The 21,580-nt window shown below is 42.5% G+C and overlaps 1 protein-coding gene across 1 annotated transcript; it reads right to left on the bottom strand.

Annotated features, from left to right (window-relative positions):
- Positions 1-1,121: 1,121 nt before the first annotated feature.
- Positions 1,122-20,868, bottom strand: LOC101873202 (CUB and zona pellucida-like domain-containing protein 1). The gene is made up of 12 exons (XM_034061360.1): positions 20,793-20,868; positions 20,072-20,140; positions 18,951-19,046; positions 18,594-18,626; positions 7,851-7,986; positions 7,290-7,501; positions 6,114-6,264; positions 5,575-5,798; positions 4,231-4,406; positions 3,241-3,626; positions 2,654-2,922; positions 1,122-1,291 (listed from the first exon to the last, which is right to left on the bottom strand). The coding sequence occupies exons 1-12, from the start codon at positions 20,866-20,868 to the stop codon at positions 1,122-1,124; spliced, it is 1,998 nt and encodes a 665-aa protein (XP_033917251.1).
- Positions 20,869-21,580: the final 712 nt, after the last annotated feature.

Below are 21,580 nucleotides of genomic sequence, written 5' to 3'. Positions count from 1 at the left end.
TGAAGGAGTTGGGTGTAGAAGGTGGGCTATGCTGAACCCCAGCCTGGGTTCTTTGAAAGCCTCACTGGCTGTACAGGCACCTAAATTAACAGTCTTGTTTCTCAAGTGATGCGTAAACCCAGATTGATGTTAAACTTTTAACTCCTACATTAATTGAGCCATGCAGGAATAACTGGAATGATTGTACACTCAGCAGACTTGTAGTTATCAATGTTTCATTATCCAAAGAAACATAATTACTTCATTTATGGTTGCTCTCAAGGGGACTTCATTGCCACCTAGGGTGTGTTGGAGTGGGTAGGATCAGTTGCGTCTCACCGACCTTAGGCTGACAAAGCAGCCTTGTTGCATTGTATTTACTTTAACCTGCTGGGATCAGTGCTGTCATTTGGAGTGGTGGTAATGTGACTCAGAGTTGTTTTTTGGCATGTCAAGCTTCATACTTCAGTCTGTTTATTGCTTTTTAATTCTGGGATGTATCATCTGACTTGGACTGAACAGGGGCTTACTGGGAGTTGAGTGCAGAGACATTGATTTTATTTGCTGTCTTGAAATGCATTGAGCAAAAGCTATTGATGGGAAAATAAATGTTGGCTTCACAGGCAGCATAGGCACGCAGAGTCCACTATCCTTATCTGGTCTACCTTGTATTTTCTTCTCCGGGAAGACTGATTCTTTTAAAGACTATCACATCTACTCTTGCCAGGAGTAGAGTGTGCAGAGAGGATAATTTGTTTTGAACAGGTAACCTACAGTTCTCCCTTAGCTTAACTTGTGCCAACAGCAGTTTCATAGTGATTTGAAAAGGCAGAGATTTGCTGTTCTAAGAAAAAGACCTGAATTATCTTGTACTTTACATTCCCTTTATACCTGTTATGTTTTCAGATGCTTTCTAAACACCCTCAAGTAGATACTTAACATTCTTCAGCTCCGTGATTTAAGGGAAGAATACTCAGTTGACAGTTTTTTTAATTACAAAAAATAGTTGAGATGTGTTTCCAAGCATCATTCCAGAGCTGTTGGTTTATTGATTTTAGGTTGGTTTGGGATTATTCCCTCTCCTCTCTCTGGGTGACAAATCTGAACGGAAGTTGACACGATTCCAACATATCCTGAAAGAGTTAATAGGAGCTCTGGAGTTTTTGGTAGCCGTGTCCTGCTTGGTGTTTGTGGTATTTCAGTATCACCACTACTGCAATGATGATATTTGAAATCAAAACCACCACTGAAAGCGTGTAGATGCTGTATTGGAGGTTTGGGGATTCTTCAGCATCTGCTTTAGTGAGGGATTCTGTGTGGAGAAAAAAGGAAGTGGGATGGTTACAGTCTTGAATACCATGTTATTGCAGTGGAAATTAAATAAGCTCTTTTCTCACTTATTTTGGTTCTGAGGAGTTGACCCACAGAAATTACAAATTCTGACTCTGTAGTACTGAAGAGTTGTAAATTCTGTAATAAAACTATAGCGCAGAAGAGCATCACAGTGTGACAGATTCTTTGTTAATGCTGCAGCATTTTTCTGTCAAGCAGAGTCATTAGCTTTAGAACCGGACAGATGGAGACATTCTACTTAAGCAGAGCTGGGCAAAAAAGAAACTCATAGTTCTCACCCTCTGCCTGCTCATGGTTTACAACTGGTCCTCAGTAAAAGTTGCTGGTTTTCTGTAAACCATGAGAGACGGTGAGAATTGATCTCTGCTTTTGAGTGTGGACTATTTGTATTTGAATCCTTTTCACATTGTACATGTGTCCAGTTTCTAGCATATGGATGCAAAAATCTTTCACTATTGACATTAATGGGAACACGTTTAAAATGCTGTTAGAGTTGAGAGAATTATTTAAAAGGAAGAAAATACTTCTATTTTTATTAGGAGCATGATTACGTATTTCTTAGCTGTGACACCTTAAAGCATGTGGCACAACGTGCTTTTCTTAGGTGAAGCTTTGGGCTCAGTAAAAGTGAGAACCGTGAGCATAGTGGAGTAACAACACAGGCTGTTTAAAATAGCTTTTCCATATTGACTACAGCAAACTGTGCTGAAGTTTGTCAGATTGGGGCAGTAAAGCTTAAGTGTCTTATAAACAGCTTTGTAGTTCTAATTAAAAGCCTGGTGCTTTTGATTTCTGCCCCAGTGGCTGTCCTTGTCATAGCTTTGTTCTACTAGGCAATACATATAGTGTGAGGATTTGAACTATGGTGGAAGAAGTTTAGCATCTGGTGTAGCTTTTCTGCAGTACCAAAAGTCATTGTTAGAAGACACATAGATTCTAAAAGGCTCATTCACAATGTGCTTTTTAAGTGGTCTGGCTTGAGCAAGGGGCTCTGGTCACTGTGTCTACTTCATCAACTAATACCATGTTTGATAATCTGAAATCTCTTGCCATTTATAACTCTTTTTGAATGCAGATCCTACACACACCACTCCTCTAACTAGGAGCGGCTGCTGCTTTTGCTGCTCTAAAGATCACACCTTGATCCAAAGGCCACCAGTCCATGTGAAAAGTAATTCTGTGATCTCAAAAAACAAACTTTGAACCAGTTGCTCTGATGCTTTGTTAGTTTTGAACTGGAGTAACTCCCTTATTTCATTACAAAGGTAGTGGGTTTACAGCAAAGAATACATGAGATTCTTCATTTACACATTCCTCTTACCTGAGTGATCGGCAGACCTGAGGTCTCTCTTCACACGAATGGGACCTACTACAGCGTTGGTTTTCCACAGGTATGAAGAAATGTCTCTTTTCTGTCTGGAGATGCAGCCTTGGGTGCAGCGGGTGTTGTTGTTGTTGGAGTCACAAATCAGGATGTCACACTGGAGATAAACAGATGCAAAGCTCTGCAGGAACTTGAACGCGTTAAATTTGAATCTCGCATAGTGTTCCACTGGTGGGTAGGTTACCACAGTGTCATCTTTATTGCAGCTGCAACAGAATTTGCACATCTGTTAAAGCACTCCAAAGACTCATCATTCTAAGTACTGTTAACTCTTAAGTACGGCATTTAACTAAGGTATTGTTTTTACATGGGGGTATACAGTGATATGCTGCAATGTGGTGGTTGTGTTTCCTAGCTCTGTTGGTGTAAAGCCTTTAAGTTTCCATGCAACTTAGCTTCCAACCAGAGTATGGTGAAAGTTCAGTGTAAGAGATAATGGAACCACAGTGGACATTTAGATTCTAGTTCCTCACATATTAGGAGGCAGTAATAAAATCTGTTACTCGGCCACTTTAATTACTTACCCACTTCTGATTAAGTCATATGTTAGTGATCCAAAATCAGCCTCTGGTGATGCTACACAGGTATCAATAAACACCAGAAGGTTTGGGTCAGTGGAGTGAAGACTGACTTGAGCAAAAAGAGTTTGGTTCAAGTCTACATAATACGGGGACTGACGTATTGGCTCGGAGAATGAACCTGAATCATAGAATGACATGCTAACATTGTATCTTCCCACAGCAGTTGTGTTTTGGATTATGTTATCTTCCGTTATGTAAACAACTTCCAAGGTTGAATTGTTTTCCATTATGCACTGTACAACGATCTGTATGCTCTTCTGACGGGTGATGATGTTGCCAGTTGCAGAGAGAGATACGATGTTGGTGTAAGTGATGCTGTGACCGTCATCCTGTAAAAGGAATCATAGGAAGTGCTTGATTGGGATTATATGAGCAGTGCAGTTGAAAGCAATTGTAAGTTACAAAGCCCCCAGCTATGCTTGTCAGAGGCTCAAGATACCTTTGAAAGGTAAAACAACCCGTAACTGAAAAACCATTATCAACCCTCTTGTTTTTCCAAAACACTGAAGCAACTCATGAGGCAAAAAGGTCAAGGAATGCTGTGTGGAGTGTGGGAAGTACCAAAGCTGTGCCTGGGAATCTTCACATGTTGAATTTTTCCCCCTTCCCTTGTGACTCCAGGGTTAGTGCCAGCCCTATCACTTGCACAGAATGTTTAAATTCCATATCTAACATTGTGCTACTTTTGATAACCTGGGTTCGAGAGGGAATTTAACATTTGTGGTTAACTTGTGTGGATTTTCCTGGATGTCCTTTGAAAGGCTCACTTGTTGTCGGGCAACTGTTTCTGCTTCAAGACTGGAAGCATACAATGGGATGAGCTAAGTAAAAGTAAATCATCTTATTCATATGCTATTCAGAAACTGCCTTTGCAATCTCTTACCATTCGTAAGACATTCTTAGCTTAGTCACATAGCTTATCTCCCGCTTTACCTTTTTAGTTGTTCCACAGCTGGTTAATGGGAAGGAGAAGATCACCGAATCTGTGATGACTACTGGTCTGCAAGATGGATCATTCACCCGTACATGGGTTTCATTATATCCAAGGGAGGCCAGGTAAGACTTGCTCAGAACAATATTCATGCTCTCCGAAGAGCATGTGAGCATTGCTGCCATTGAAGGGGGAATAAGAAAACAAACCAGGTCACACAAACTTGCAGTCATTTCCAGTTGGTCTAGATCCTGGAAACTGTTGCATGGTTCTTGACTTGTCAGCCTGAAACTGCTCACGCACATTTGAGGTCATGCAGAATTTGGAACAAAATTTCATGCTCGACTTCAAAAATGCTTAATAAAGAAAACTCAGCTGAAAATTTAGTTTAAAAACCAGTAACAGAAAATGAATTGCAGCCTTTATAAAAGAAAAAAGGAATCATAGTGCTAGTGCAGGATTGTGGGTGAGGGAATTGATTTATGGAAGGCATTGAGGATTTAGACTCCTTTTCCACCTCAGTTGATGAGAAGATGGGCATGCAAATGTAAGGGGCCAATAAGGAGAGTAGTCCAGCTCTGGGGAAGGGAAGTTGCAACACACCCAAACCCTCTTTGACTAACCAGTGTGGACCATTTTCTGAGTATCTCATGGGGAAAAAAAACCCAAACCATTGAAACTAACCAGTCAGAAAAGGTTTATCCTCATGTTTCTAGGATAGTAACAATCCTGCTTTGTCTAAAAGAGGGGGGAAAGCAGATTTTGATTGGTGCTGGCCAGAAAGAGGCCTCAAAAGTGAAATAACAGGCTTTCTTTTTGCAGGTGGGTCACATAATAACTTTTGCTTTGTGTATGAGATTAATGTGGGATCTTTGAATGTAAAAAGAGTTAATGACTACCAGTAAAAAGGTTTAAATCCTTAGTATCAGCCATCAGTTCCTTTTGATACTTGCAAGAGAAGAATCAGTCTTCCAGTAACTAGAGGGAACAACAGGAAACCAGGGACAAGGGCCTGTAGGGACAGGCCAAGGGGAATGGCTTGAACCTGCCAGAACAGGGGAGACTGAGCTGAGCTCTAAGGCAGAAGCTGTTCCCTGTGAGGGTGCTGAGGCGCTGGCACAGGGTGCCCAGAGAAGCTGTGGCTGCCCCATCCCTGGCAGTGTTGAAGGTCAGGTTGGACACAGGGGCTTGGAGCAGCTGCTCCAGTGGAAAGGGTCCCTGCCCATGGCAGGCATTGGAACTAGATGAGCTTTGAGATTCCTTCCAACCCAAACTGTTCTAGGATTCTATGATGTATATGAGAACAAGAACAGTCATCCTATTCATGAAGCAATTGTACTTACTGCTGGGCTCCACAGGTCTGCTTGGAAGGGGAGAACTGGTATAATGAGCAGAAAAACCTCTGTAGGAGTTGGCATAGTCTGCAGACAGCACAACTGTCATAGCATTTGAAGAAGATTCAAATTTGGGCTGAGAACGACCACATACTTTTCCTATTAAGCCAGTGTTAGTGGTGAGGCCATCATAGACTGCTACGAAGTCAAATCGGCACTTCAGGTCTAGTTCCAGGCTGCAGGTAGAGGAAAGATAATTACAGGGAAATCTGAGCATAGAGTAAACTGCTCACAGTGGAAAGAGAATCCAGAGCAGATGAAGCATCTGATGAATTGCAGTCAACTGAAATAGAAGAATGAAGAATAAAAGAATGCATAAACAGATATCATTAAGACCAAATAAAACATGGAAAACCCTCAAAGGCAAAGAAATGCTTTAGTGTGTGAAGCAGAGGGACCCTGGCCAGGAGTGGGGAGAACACTGTGCAGAAGTAATCATCTAATCGTGTAAGAAAAAAGTCTAATAGGTTATTAATATGGCATTTACTCACAAGAAATCCTGGAACTCCAAGTGTATCTTTGAGTGTTCTGGTGCTTGTATGTGCCAGACGCAGTATGTAAATTCAGGGTAAGGTCCTGGGTAGTTGGGGCTGGTCAGTGTCCCATTGGGACCAGTTAATAGTCCTCCACAATCTTCAGTTTCTGGGAAGAAGAGTAGATATGTTGGTAACATAGTAAGATATATAATGAGCCATAAAGATCTAAAGTTTTGTAGCAGGACTGCTTCTATAGGATTCTGTTCCTTGGGAAATGATTAGAGGTTGAACTTCTCTATAGCATTTCAGGTCAGGTGAACGAAGCCTCTTGTCTGTATGGTATATCCATGAGGCACAGTGTAATAACATCTGAGCTGGCTGTAGGTGGGTTAGCTTGGATACCATGAGCAATTCAGTTTTATCTACATTTTGGGTAAATTAGATGCCATCTTGGAAGAACTGGTAATGAAGGTGCTCCACCAACCAAAAGAAACCTTGGGAGACTTTATTGTAGGGAAATCTCTGAGGCCTTGGTCATGGTCTCTGTAGAAGAGCAAAATCTTCCACGTTTGAGAGAGATTTTACTTGATAAAGGCAAAATAAAATCAAATCAGTGGAAACCTCAGAAAGACAAATGTGGTCTAAAATAGGGCACGATTTTTCAACAGCAACGTTGAACACTGGAGCAGCATAAACTAGGATGTGGTAACTACAATGTCAAATTGCTTTTAGGAGCTTAATACCATGCCACTCAGATGAGCAGAAGCGAAGGAACTAGTCACAAGCTAAGACTGATTCTTACCTTTTCAGGAAGGATAAAAGTAGGGACCTTGTTTAGTGTGAACCCTTACTGACTTAGGTGACCTGTTCTTGGCAGGAGTTCTGACTAGATGGTCGTATTCTCTTTCTGGCAAATGCTATAATGGTCACAAACTGAATAAATTTAGTAGAAACCTATAAGTAAAAATGGAGTCCCATAATGCCTCCTTTGCAATCATGTTTTCTTAGTAAAGTCTAACTTTGTAGGCTCTGCAAGTACATGGTTATCTTGCTGCCTCTTTCCTCTCACTGATTTTCTCCCACACCATTCTCTAAGGCCTGAAGAACCAAAAGTGACACTAGTTAAAGATTCTGTTAATAGTCTTAAAGTTTGTTTTACTGGTGCAAATCAACTGTTTGTTAATGACTTACTTGTAATTGCTGAAAAATAGTAATGGACAAAGAAGTTTCTTGCAAAATCCACAGAGTCTGTTGTTATGACGAAAGTTAAACTGTCTGAAGATGATTGAAATACCGGGACTGCATCAGTGTTGTTACATACTTGTCCAAGAAGAGGTGAATCAGTTGAGGTACCATCATATACCTTAATGCTTTCTGTTTCACAGCTTGAAGAAGGAGCAAATCTATAGAAAAAGCACAGTTGAAACTACCTGAGCTTTCTGATAGATAATAGAGGCTCAAAGATCAATACACGGGTGATTGGTGTTCCTCAGGGATGAGTATTTGGACTGATCCTGTTCAACACTGTTGGTGACATGGACAGTGGGATTGAGTGCACACTCAGCCAGTTTGCTGATGACACCAAGCTGTATGGTGTGGTTGACACTGGAGGGAAGGGATGGGATCCAGAGGGACCTGGACAGGCTTGAGAGGTGGCCAGTGCTGACCTCATGAAGTTCAGCAGGCCATGTGCAAGGTCCTACACCTGGGTCAGGGCGATACCAACCACAAATACAGTACAGAAATACTTACTCAAAATTGGAGAAAATCAGCCTAATTGTTTGATTTTCATTCCTCTGAATTTGCCAGGCACAGTTTGCATTTGCATTTAGGTCAATCTTAAATGCTTTGGTGAGGTCATGAAATGAAGCACCGCAGCGAGGTACACCTATTGAACAGCAACAACAAAACCAGCTTGCAAGGATCTCTCTCAAGTTTTCTCTTGCAATAATATTTCATCCTCCACTATACAAAGACTGGGACAACCCATCGTGGAACAGACATGCAAAATGTTGTAAGTTGTTTCTAACTTCAGTTTATGAAAGCTGAAGAATCAGTAATAAAAGAGCAGTAGAAATATTCTTATCCTCATTTTTCTAGTAGCAGAGATAAAGGCAATTAGGGGAACGCATCTCACAGATGAAGCCAATGGCCAAACTAGAAATGCCAAGTGATAAAGGATACCTCAGCAACTCTCTTCAGCAAGCTCTTGTCACCACAAGCATTTCAAGCCTCTGATCTTCCCCCTCCACTGAGTTCCTAAAGATCATTAAATCTAGTTCTGAGGTTCAGCACTTGGCTTAAAAGCATTTTGGAATCTACACCCAGGCAATGAAGATGATCAGAAGTTTAGAACAGGTTCCAGACAAGGAACAAATGAATGGACTGGAATAAGTAAAATCACATCCCTGGCAGTGTTCAAGGCCAGGTTGAACACAGGGGCTTGGAGCAAACTGGTCTAGTGGAAGGTGTCCCTGCCCATGGCAGGGGTTGGAACTTGATGAGCTGTAAGGTCCCTTCCAACACAAACCATTCTAGGAATCTGTGATTCTATGACTGAAGCAGGTTGGGAAGGGGAGGACTAGGGGGAAAAGAAGGTGTTAGACATCTATACATTCATGGAGAGGGTTAATATGGGGTGTTATCTTCCAATACAGTAACTAAGGGTTTGGAATAAAACCTGTAAGTTGTGATTTTGAAATAAAGAAAAGGAAGTGGGTCTTTGCTGCAGGGAGATGTAGGTGGCAAAAATAAAACATAAACCAGGTCAAATCAATGAAAGAAAAAGCCTTTGAAAAATATCAAATACAAAAATCGCATTTCCTGTGTTTCAGAAGTCCTGAGCTACATTTGCTGGTGACTGGGAGAGTATTCTGGGGCTGTCCTTTCAGGCTTGTGTCCATGTTCTTGCCTCAGCATCCTCTCTTGGCTGTTTCTGGGTTTAGGATGCAGGGCTATATGAGCTTCAACCCAGTTCTTGTATGGAAAAAACCACAAACCAACCATGGTTGACATCACTGGCATCACAATGTTAATAAGTTATGAAGTAGTTACAGTAATGGCAATTGTATAAGAAAGTTTAGAGAAAGTTTATAATCCAGTTTGAGCATCTTTATACTTTAATAATAAGCTAAAAATAATGGTCCAAACCAGCATTATATAGTTGATTAAATATAGTCCCAGATGAAAAGGTCAGGCTTTCTGCTGAACTCCAGCGGAAAAGAAAGGATTAGGAGAGGCATTTCTTTTCACACATGAAACCTCCAATTGTAAGAGAATTGCAAGGTCAGCGCTATCCTCCCTCTGCACTGTTCTGTAGCCAGGCACCAGCAGAGCAGCTCTGCAGCAACACTTTGTTAGCCCACAGTAGATACCCACTATAAATCAGTGAAATCACTGATCAGAGCACAGAATGGTGATCCCAAATAGAGCAACAAACAACTCTTTATTGATTCTGAGTGAGGAAAGGCAAAATGAACAAATCTTAAGAAGCAACTGTTTTCCAATTCAGTCACTTTATTCATGTTACTCCAATATAATTATAATATATAAATGCAGTTTTCAATTCCAGAGTAAAATCTCTTAATAGCAAATTCTTAAGATAAAAATTTGCCTCAGGGAATAATATATTGATATTTTTTTTATATTATTTACTTTTTTTGACACTTTCTGGCACATTTGGCTGTTACTGTTGTGCAGGAGTAGGTTAAAATAAGATGCAGTTTTAGAGATGTTTAACATATTTCCCTTCACTCGCTTATAAAATACCTATGGTGCAAAAATTCATCACATTTCAGAGGTTAACAAACAACAACCAGACTAGATTTCCATACCTGCTTTGTCTTCAGCGAGAGCCAGAGCAGCAAGGAGAGGCAGGAGGAGGAGCTGTCTCAGCGCCTGCATTTTGATGGCATCTGGGGAGTTTCGGCTCTTCTAACTTATATGCCTCCTGCTATCTCATAATCATCTTGTATTACGTGATATCGTGGATGGAGGGCTTAACCTCTCAGTTCCTGTTACTCTTGAACAGATATAAATGAGAAAGTAACAGGTGTACCTATGTTCTCAGTGTGTACTATGTGGAGTAAGTTTACCTGTGCTTTTGTTGGCTCTCATGGGTTCAAAGCACATTTTCTGCTGATGTCATTGAGTGTTTGTTTGGGTGTGTTGACATGAGCAGGAGTGTTCTGGAAAGGACTGATAGATTCCTTTGGGAGACACATTCAGTAGTTTGCTCTTAGCATGGTCAGCAGTAGCTTGGGTTTTCCCAACTTCTTTTTGACACCTATCCCTTTAGGTTACGCTGGGCGAATCATTCCCTGTCATTGCTAAGGGTTTCTCAGGTTGTAAAGTGACACTATTATAATAGAATTGTCATGAGTAATGATTTCCTATTGCTGAAACAGTCATGGATGAACAAGGTCACAAAGTTAAAAGAAGATTGTGCTGCAACAGTTTTGCAGATAAAACTTTCTTAATTGTGTAGTAGAAGCTACAAAACCCAAAGGAATCAGCCTTTCCTTGTCAAGGTAAGGAAACAAGCACAGTCACAAGAGCCTCAGTTCCTTCTAGCACAAGTCTAGTGAGTACCTCTTCCAATATATTTACCCTATTTTGTCTTCCATAAGGACCAAAGCTCTTGAAAACCAGAGTGTTTCTTCCTGCAGCAGCGGATACCCAATCTTTAAAGCTTCCAAAGGCTGTGATTGTGCCAGCGCCACAGATGTGCCATTCCCCTGGCCTTGGTGTGGTACCTATGTCGTTTGTGAGCCGAGCCTGTCCATGTGATCCTTATCGACATGGGAGCAGGTATCCCACAGCTGTGCAAACAGCTGTTCTCCCAGGTTTACTGGTAAAGTGAAGCTGCAGCGCAGATCTGCTGCAAACACATCCAGGTATTTTGCTTTCTTAAACAGTTTTGTTTGTAAAAACCCATTATTTTCCTTTATAAACAAACACAACATGATGCATTTGTAAGAATCCTGCATTTCTAATCTCAGACCTGTTCACTCCTTGAAACAATTCTCTCTGATTTTGACTCACTTTAAGGATTTTGAATGCAACACTCTTCATTGTGCCAATGTACGTGTGTACGATGCCTTTAAACACAGGGGTGTTGAATACATGTATATAAAGCCATTTCACAGCACTTGAATTCCCTTTAGCTTCTGGAAATGCTAAATCTGCATTTACTCTGTATAGCCTTTCATTTCTTAAACCCACACACATACTTGCAAGGAGTTTTCAAATGCTAACATCCATTCTGTATGCATTTAACCAGCGTGAATAGGTGTGTGGAGCCCTGCCAATCAAAGGTCATAATGGCTATGGCTACAATGCCCTGGTGGTTTACATTGGCAGTTACAGGTTGATAGTCAAACTGTTTGGAATTACTTGTGTATGACTGATTAGGAAGTTTTCTTGTGCTGGAGTAGATATTCTAAGGGCTGAGTTCGGCAGCTCCTCTGCATACACAAGCCTCTAAGCAACTGTGCTGCTGCTGCTCTGTGTGCTTGTGTGTATTGGGCTCATGTGGCAAGGTTTTGGTAGTGGGGGGCTACAGGGGTGGCTTCTGTGAGAAGCTGCTCAAAGCTTCCCTTGTGTCTGATGGAGCCAGTGCCAGCTGGCTCCAAGACGGATCCACTGCTGGCCATGGCTGAGCCCATCAGCAACGGTGGTAGCATCTCTGGGCTAATGTATTTAAGGAAGGGGAAAAGTTGCTGCACAACAGCAACTGTAGCTGGAGAGAAGAGTGAGAATGTGTGATAGAAACAGCTCTGCAGACACCCAGGTCAATGCAGAAGGAGGGACGAGGTGCTCCAGGTGCCGGAGCAGAGGTTCCCCTGCATCCTGTGGTGAAGACCATGGTGAGGTTGGTTGTGGCCCTGCAGCACATGGAGATCCACAGTGGAGCAAATATCCACCTGCAGTGCATGGAGAGCCCCATGTCAGAGCAGTGGGATGCATGAAGGAAGCTGTGACCTCCTGCCTGTGCTGAAGCAGGCTCCTGGCAGGACCTGTGGCCTATGGAGAGAGGAGCCCATTAATGCTGCAGTGGGTTTGCTGCAGGACATGGGACCCACGCTGGGTCAGTCTGTTCCTGAAGGATGCATCCCATGGAAGGGACTCACACTGGAGCAGTCCATGGACACTGTCTGCTGTAGGAGGGACCTTGTGCTAGAGCAAGGGAGGAATGTGAGGAGCTCTCCTCTAAGGAGGAAGGAGCAGCAGAGGCAATGTGTGATGAACTGATGACAAACCCTATTCCCTGCCTCCCTGTGCTGCTGGGGAGGAGGGAGTAGAGAATTTGGGAAGCCTGGGAAGAAGGTGGGGGGGGGGGGGGGAGTGTTTTTAAGGTTTGGTTTATTTCTTATTATCCTGTTCTGATTTAATTGATAAGAAATTAATTTCCCCCCAATCTGAGTCTGTTTTGCCAGTGATGGTAACTGGTGAGTGATCTCTTCCTCTCCTTATCCCAACCCATGAGCCTGTCATTGTATTTCCTCTCCCCTGTCCAGTTGAGGAGGGGAGTGACAGAGCAGCTTTGATTGGGAGCATGGTGTCCAGCCAGGATCAGCCCAACACATTAAGCAACAAATCTGAGTCTTCAGACTGGTTTCAAATCTTGTGTGTGAAGCCCCTGTTCAGGTGCCAGATGATGCTGAAATATTAAGGGCCCGCTTTGAATCTCCTCTCCTACGTGGAAAGAGAATGTCCATCAAGTCTTCATGGAAGTCCTTTAAGATGAGAAGAGGATGACTGTAGGAAGGGGTTTCATAATAGCAGATGCTCAGAGCAAATTAGTGTGCGTTTTAGTACAAAGGAGTGAGGATTCTGCTGTTGTGCCGCTGTTATTTACAGGCATTTTCTCTCACTGCCTGCCCCCGGCAGCGCAACAGCAGGGAGAATGTGATTTCAAGCACTTTAAATCATTATCTCTCAGAAGCAGAGCAGCAGGGTTATGAGTGTGATGGAGTTTTGTATGAACAAAGTATGATTAAGAGACACCCTGGCTTAGGGTGGGCATTACTACCCTGCAGGGTGAGGACTTTGTGCCAGTGACAAGGCTTAACCATCAGTAAGAGATCAGATCTCAGCCATCCTGGGATATTGGTGTGATCCTAGCATTTGGGAGCTGGTTGAGTTATTCATGGAGAAGCTGTTTCAGGGATGTAGTCTCTATTTTGAAGGGGTGCAGCATAAAAGGAAACGCTGCTGAAAGAAGCAGATGTTTTTGTATTGCATGGCACATCCTTACTCAGTATTGGGTACCTCATTATAGGTTTGAGTAATCTGCACATACTTGCCATATGGAGACTGAATATTGGCCCTAAAGGTGCCTTTCACAGTGGGGCCAAGTTCACTAGATTATCTGACTATAATCCACCCCTTTGCCTGAGCTGGCTGCTGTGCTGCTGTGCAGTTCTGCAGTCAACAAGATATTTTTCTCTATTATGAATTCAAAATTATTAATTTCTTTTTCTTTTCTTTTTCATTCCGATTTAATACTAAAGTGCAGAAACACTTTCTGGGCTCAAAGTGATGTCATTTGAACAGATACTGGAAGGACAAGGATGAAGCAAATGCTTACAATGAAGTAAATTTAGATGTACCATTTGTTACAGTTCTAATCTCCAGTAATAAAACCTGACAGAAGATCAGGTTAGATATAAGGAGGAAGTTCTTTACTGTGAGGGTGCTGAGGCACTGGAATGGGTTGCCCAGGGAGGTTGTGAATGCTCCATCCCTGGCAGTGTTCAAGGCCAGGTTGGTACAGAGCCTTGGGTGACATGGTTTATTGAGAGGCATCCTTGCCCATGGCAGGGGTTTGGAACTGGATGGTCTTAAGGTCCTTTCCAACCCAAACCACACTATGATTCTATGATTATAATAACTCATAGGTATTGCAGAGCTTGTATCTCAGTACATGTACAATATATTTTCCAAATATGTTTGAAATTCTACTTAAGGTAGTTGCTCCAACATTACTGGTTACAAGGGATGCTTATCATTCGATTTATATCTCTTTGTGAGGTCAGAAGGCAGCACTGTGATGTGCACATGTAAGGCAGGTTCATCTTCCTTAAATGCTCTGTGTATGAGTTATCTGGTAAAATAGGGAATTGTATGGAAAACGGAAGAACTGTGAGAGGGGAACAAAGTCTCAATGAGAAAAAGAAACCAGCTGATCCACTGAAGCTTTGTCACTGAAAGTATTTTACTGAAGCTTGGGGTTTTACACATCTAGAATAGAGACCCTAAAGATCAGAAAGCAAGAAACACAAGTACAGCTAAGATTAAAATACCTTTAGATTTACACCCCCTAGTAAAATGCAGTTTTAGAAAGCAGCAGCAGATGTGCAACACACTGATCACTTACAGGATGATCAACATGTTATGGCTAAAAGAAGCATTATTTGGGCAGTTATTATATGGGGATCATGCGAATAATGACCGTTTCACTTGCTCCATCTCTTGTTCTATGGCCGTGGTGGTGTTGGAAAGGAAAATTGTATCTGTTGCAGCCTAATACATTGCAGCGTAGGCAAACTCTCGAGGGTATGAGGCTTCTGAAGTCAAACTTGATGGTCCTCTTGTCTAGTGAATGGTAGCTCCTACAGGTTGGGAGTATCACACACCTGAGAAAAGAAAGAGTTAAAACCCTCATATATAACTGTCATACAAAGATGGTGACATGGTCACTGAGCCTATTTGTTTCATTGCTAACAAGAAACCTTCCTTCAGAAGTTTCTAGCTGTGGTTGGATGAAGCCTTGGGTGCCATGGTTTAGTGTGAGGTGTCCCTGCCCATGGCAGGGGGGTTGGAACTGGATGACCTTGAGGTCCTTTCCAATCCTAACTATTCTATGATTCTATGATGTTAATCACAATTCACAGGACAGAACTGCACACAGATGCAACTACAGGGAATTTAAATATGTGTGTTGGTATAACATGTAACGCAACATACGAAAACATCACACACATATGTAAATGGATGCATGTAAAGCACATGGTGGAATCATAAATATGTGAGAAATAGTTACTGTGTAAGCCTGTTAAACTTTCTGAAGTTATCTTTTATTTCAACTTGATCTGAAGAGCTATGAAGGAACAATTCCATACCCAGATCAACCAAAACCCCTTCAATCAGGTGCTTCATCCTTCTCTTTTTAAGTATAAATTGTGAAATACCTTCTGAGATTTATACCTTTTCTTCTTCCCTGACAGAATGCTGTGGTAAGCCTTGGGTGCCATGGTTTAGTGTGAGGTGTCCCTGCCCATGGCAGGGGGGTTGGAACTGGATGATCTTAAGGTCCTTTCCAACCCTAACTATTCTATGACTCTAAGGCTGACTCCAGGGATCAATAGACAGGCAGCAAGAATGCTGCCAATAGAGTTGTTTTGCAGAGTTTCACTCTGATCAGTAATAGCTGCTGTGGGTGTGAGTGATCAGCCAAATCATGTTGTATCTGAATGTTTGCAGTGTCTAAGAACCCGCTGTAAAACCACATTTGAGGTGCCCCAGTTTAGCTGGGACTCCCCGTGCACATAAATACTTACTGTTGTAATTTAATACTTTGCATCCCAGGCATCCTTGGTCCACATATGCCGGTTAAGTGTTCTAGGAGCTCCAACAGCAAGTGTTGAGGCAGAGAAATAGGGTTTGCTGGAGAAGAAGAAATTGAATGTTGATAACCCATATGTAAGCATAGAGTAAAATGTAGCATGTATTAGATACTAGTACCCTTTACACGTGTGAATGTGGGCCTTGCTGCCCTACCTGGAAATAGCAGCTGAGTGGAGAGGAAATTAAATTCTCCTTTTTTGATGGTGTACCATTAAAAACTTGTTACTTCTACAACTAACCCTGAGGTGACACAAGTTGGTACTGTCTGTCCATTCTCTTGTGGGAAAAGGGTAGCTCACCATTGATAACAAGGCTTGTGAGCCTCCTAGAGCATACAGGCACTGACTGACTAGCAGCCTGGCAGGCTATAGGAGGATGTTTCAAACATAGTTTTTACATAAAGGGCTCAGACATAGGCTGGCTCATCCCCTTGATGTTTATCATCAAGGATGGCTCAGGTGCCAGCCCCTGCATCAGTGGTGTGTGGTCCCTGGGTAAGCTGTGGCATCCCCCAGCTCTCTGCCTGCTCCTGGCCTCTCCCACTTCCCTTCCTTCTGCATTCAGATATCCTCTGCCATTTGGAAGTGTTCAAGGCCAGCTTGGACAGGGCTTGGAGCAAGCTGCTCTAGTGGAAGGTGTCCCTGCCCATGGCAGGGGGTTGGAAACGGATGAGCTTTAAGGTCCCTTCCAACCCAAGCCATTGTAGGATTTGGTGATTAAGCTGCCAGGCTGTCCCAGCTCACATCTCTTACACAGCATATACTGCCCTTAGGAAGGGAAGCCATTAAAAAGAAGAAAGAATGAGAACAACTTACTTTGGCTGTCAAGTTCCGGGTCAGTTTCTGCAGGGACTTTTAATGCAAAAGAAAAGAAAACAGACAAAATAAGTGAGACTGAATGAGGAAAACGTGTGCTTTTATGTAATCAATTAATATATGTTGTAATCAGCTGAACTCATCAAGACTAGGAAATGCTAGTAGCATATGCTACTAATAGGTAGTAGTTCTGAGCAATAGAGTTGTTAGGGGCGAAGGACTCATATTAAGAAAGTGTAGAGGCTTGACTACTAAAGGTGATGTATTCCTAGCATTAATGGGAACAAGATTTAATACTGCTTATTCCTTTGTGTAGGCAGATAGTCCCATGCTCCAATGCTTTGCATCTGGAGTTCAGTTTCCTGCGTGTTGTCCACACAAGTATGTGTGTTTTACTGAGTGCCCTTTGTAAATGGGTAGCTGGCAGGACCAGACTTTAAAAGAAAACCTTCATCTGCTACGTAAGCATTGGAATCAGAACATGTTCAATTAATGAGCAGAACTTGCAATTCACATATTTCAGAAGATAAATCCCATTGTAGAAAACTAAGTTTCAAACCAAATAGCATGGAATATGTGAGAAAGATTCCCACTGACTCCACTTCCTTTGGAGATGCAACTTTGGAAGAGCAGGGAGGGGGACTTCCTAGGAGTGAGATGATCCAGAGCAAATCTCCATTTATATGGGTGTAGTGAGTCTGCTCCAGCAGTTTCACCTTCCCTAGTGCTTTCCTCATTGCAGGCATTTCTTTCATATCAATACCAACAGTATTTCCCATCCCTTGATTTGTATGGAAGCCAAAGGAGTTACCCCCAAAGTTAAATACCAGATCCATGAGATTATGCACATAGTAAAGACAGGGAGCCATGCCCACATCATCAGATCGCCACTTTGACAGGGAACTAAGGATGTAGACTGGAGTAATGCTGTATTACTTACAAGTAGTAACGACCTCAGCTCCAGAATGTGGGGAGACCGATGCGCTAAGTAAGTGTGTTGCTGCAAGAAGAGAAATAGGAAATGGAATACTGTCCATGCTTTAAATGCACTCATGGCTCACATAAAAGCCGATGAACTGCTCACCCCGGTGCAAGAAATGACTAGAAATAAATACCCAGTTTTTCAACTATTGTGGACCCTATCAGAACTGTCAAAGAGAAAGCAAAAGCCATGCTTCAATGACTGTTCCACTGTTGTGTGAGCAAAGCAAGAGCTATTAATGGGGAGGGAATCAACGCTTTACTCCCAGGGTCAAGCATTAGATGGATTCTACTAAAGGTAAACCCATCCATACCTTCTGCTTCATGAGTGGTGTCTTCTTCAGGAGCTGATGGGAGCCATGGGAGAAAACAAAGCCACAGGTCAGCTGTTTGGAAAGGCACAAGGTACCCGAACCACAGGAGACCTCAGGTCTCACCCAAGTGGGGATCAGCCACAGTACTGGAAGTGCTGCTGCTTCCCAGGGTGGGCTGAGCAAAGTCTGCCTGGAGCATGAGCAGCCTTGGAGGGAGGAAAACACATCCCCATGGTGGCTGCTCCTGCCAGGACCTGCGGCAGCCTCTGAGCTGCCGTGTGAAGGGCTCTGGAAAGCTGGGGGATGTTTGATAAGGAGCAGTTTGGGTGCTGGGGGATGGTGAGATAACGTTTGGTTTCCCACAGGCAGCAGTGAGGTCTGAGCTGCCATCTGGGAATCACTGCCTGGTCATTGCAGTGATGCGGATGTAGATTTGGGAGCGCATGAAAGCTTTTTTGGAGTGGGTTGATTGAGTGTAGATCTCAGTTTATATGGGTGCAGTGTGTCTGCCCCAGAGGTTCCCCCTTCCTGAGTGGTTTTATCAGTGCAAGGATTGTATCTTCTCCAATACCAATCCCCTTCCCCTCATTTTACTCTGTACGAAAACCAAGGGAGAGTAGTTGGGATTATCCCTGAAGCTAATGGTTAAATCCATGAGATTATACACACAGTGGCAATAGGGAGCCAGTCAATACATGAACAGACTTTAGGCAGAAAACTAAGCATGTAAGCTGGAGTAACACTGTATTACTTACAAGTGTTAACATGTGGTTCAGGAGTAGCAGACACTGTTACAGTGAGAAAGAAAAGATGAAATTAAACATTGTTAAGCACAAGCAGCTTAAAGATCAAATTATACATAATTATATATCTTCCAAACTGACAGCCCATATTTACAAATGAAGGGTTTAGAACCTGGCTTCTTTCTTCACTGAGATGAGTAATTAGCAATTGGCTGCACTTTATACTTTATATATACTATATACTTTATATATATTTGTATATACACTATATACTTTATATATAATATATATTGTATTGCCAATGTAATCTATTTTGAACCAACTTAAACACTATTACTATTAGATTTTATGGTGCAGCTCTGCTCTTACCTTCAGCACCTGTGGAAAGGATTTCTGGAGCTGAGGTACTGCTGTTGCCTGCGAGTGGGGTGGTTGAAATGTGTAATTCCTTAGTACCTTCAGAGGCTGTGGGAAGAAGGGAGAAACATGGAAACAAGATGGAAGCAGCATTCAGGTAAGGCTGAATGACTGAAATCAGCTCTTGATAGATTTAGTTGCCCTCAGGCTTGGGAAGGGGAGTCTGTGTGTTAGTTGTCTTCCACATCCACTGACAGGGCTCAGAAATGGTTCTTCGTGTTGCACTGCAAGCATCAATAAAATCCTTCTTTCACAAAGGGTGAGAAAACCAGGAGTGTGAGAAGCAAAAATAGAAATGAGTGTTTTAACTCGGCAGTAACATTTATTAGCATCAAGTTTCCCAACACCACATGTTTTGTCAGCTTTATTAAGTGGAATAACAAAGGACATTCTGGTTCTATAGAGAGAAATGTTTATTATGATTCTTCCTGGCTTATCTGACTGAAAGTCTTTCTCCCACAGGTACAGTAGTCAGTGGAGAAAGGAAGGAGAGGCCATCAGGACTGACAATGAAATAGAGCTGGACCTCCTTGCCCTATGGAGCTCTCTCATGCCCAGCTTACTGGGCTGAGCCTGCAGCATCCCAGGCCACAGGCTGGGAGAAGCTGAATCTGAGCTGAGATCCTTCAGAGGATCAAGACCTGCCATTTATCCTGGACTGGCTTGGTAAAAGACCCCAATCCTGGTGTCTTATAAATGGATCAGAATCCAGGTAGGTAATGCTAGAGATGGTGAGAAACACAGACTGGGTGGCTGACATAAAAATAATGATTTCCTTCAGATTCTGTAGTTCAAAGGCTGCATCATTCAGCTTCCTTCAAAGCAGGCTTTGCCTATAGCATTCACAGCTCTCGACTGCAGTAGTGATAGCAATAGTAGTGATAGCAATAGTAGTGGTAGCCTGCCCATGCTGCCAGAAAGCCAGCGGGTTGGTGCCAAGCAGATAAAGTTCATACACAAGCCTCAGCTGTGCTGAGAAATGGTGATCTTGACATCTCACTGATGTCCTCTCCTAACCATCACATATAACCACAGCTTTCTAACATGCTGCATGTTGTGCAAAAGCCCCTTACCTGTCTGTGTCTCAGTCGGGGTTTCTGGTCTCGTGCTTTCCTCTGTGGTGCTGGTGGAAGTAAGGAAGCCTGTAAAGAAGAGAAATTAAATGGTTGCAAGTAACAATTACAAGCAATAGTGTTATTTGAGGGGCTTGTGACTTGCTTTAGGTCTGACTTGATATAAACCCAGCCACCAGTCTAACTAACTGCTATTATTTCATGCATCTGTTCTATTATTGTGTTATTATTATATATATTATATACATCTTTAATATACACATATATCTATATATGTATATTATTTATATGTATATTACTTATATATGTATATATATGTATATACATATATTTATATATGTATATTATTTTATATATTTATGGCAGAAGTCCAAAAGAGAGAGATGAGCACAAACGCCTGGCTCTGCTCCTTAATGGTCCTGGAGTTTTAATGAATCTTGGGCACATGAAATCACAATGATCTGGCCACTGGCTTTACAAAACTGTGAGTGCAGTATTTATAGCTACAAGCTTAGAAGTAGTAACCATTAAACGTGTATATTACTGCTGTGTCCTGACAGCCTGCTGTTTTTCAAGTGAAGATGTAAGGGAGTTGTTTCAGTTGTATTTGTCTGCTATGAATATTTTGCAGATTTACATTGTCACATCCTAATTCAGCTGAAAAAAAACCCAATTAACATAATATTTCTTTTAAACAGCACCACAAAATGGCTTTTCTTACCTCTATCAGTGGTGGTTGTGGTTTCGGGAGCTGATGTGGCATTTTCCCCTGTGACAATAGTGGATGCAGGAGACATAACGGAGGCCCAGAGGAAGTTGGGGAAATACAAAGATGAGAAGTTGGCAGTGGTTAGGAGTGAACATAGGTGCTGAAATCTTGATGAAAGTAAGTAGACTTGTGGTTTGCAGGACAGTGATTCATAGAATCATAGTCACAGCCTGGTTTGAGTTGGAAGGGATCATAAGCTTATCCAGCTCCAACCCTGCCATGAGCAGGGACACCTTCCACTGGAGCAGCTGCTCCAAGCCCCTGTGTCCATCCTGGCCTTGAGCACTGCCAGGGATGGGGCAGCCACAGCTTCTCTGGGCACCCTGTGCCAGCGCCTCAGCACCCTCACAGGGAACAGCTTCTGCCTAAGAGCTCAGCTCAGTCTCCCCTCTTGCACATAAAAGACATTCCCCTTGTCCTATCAATCCTATCAATGTGTAGCCTTTTATTTTTCTGAAAAAGACCTTCACCTTCATTTCCCATTTAATAATGAAGTTAATCGATGCCTGTGTTATTTCTGACTGCATTATTTTACTGCTAGAGGTGCTATTGTCATTTGGAAAAGTGCAAAGTGGTTGTTGTTAGGGGAAATAAAGAATGAGGCTTGTCTTGTGCTTTGGAAGGGACCTTCAGCATTGAAGTGTGTCCTACCTTCCTCGAGGGTTGTCCAGATCCCCGGAGCAGACGATGTCTCAGCTGTTGTTGGGCCTGAAGTGGGTGCAGAAGTGGGAACTGCAGGG

This window comes from Melopsittacus undulatus, chromosome 4 (genome assembly GCF_012275295.1).
Source record: "Melopsittacus undulatus isolate bMelUnd1 chromosome 4, bMelUnd1.mat.Z, whole genome shotgun sequence".
Taxonomy (NCBI): domain Eukaryota; kingdom Metazoa; phylum Chordata; class Aves; order Psittaciformes; family Psittaculidae; genus Melopsittacus; species Melopsittacus undulatus.
Note: the sequence above shows the minus strand (reverse complement) of the source record. Positions and strands in the feature narration are given on the sequence as shown.

Bases quoted from the DNA above. Each gene is read 5' to 3' on its own strand.
- LOC101873202 (XM_034061360.1), bottom strand. From the start codon at position 20,868: ATGTCTCCTGCATCCACTATTGTCACAGGGGAAAATGCCACATCAGCT. The intron at 3,627-4,230 runs GTAAAGCGGGAG...TTCCTTTTACAG, and splicing joins GCTGTGGAACAACTAAAAAG to GATGACGGTCACAGCATCAC. The intron at 2,923-3,240 runs GTAAGTAATTAA...ATTCTGTTGCAG, and splicing joins TATGACTTAATCAGAAGTGG to CTGCAATAAAGATGACACTG.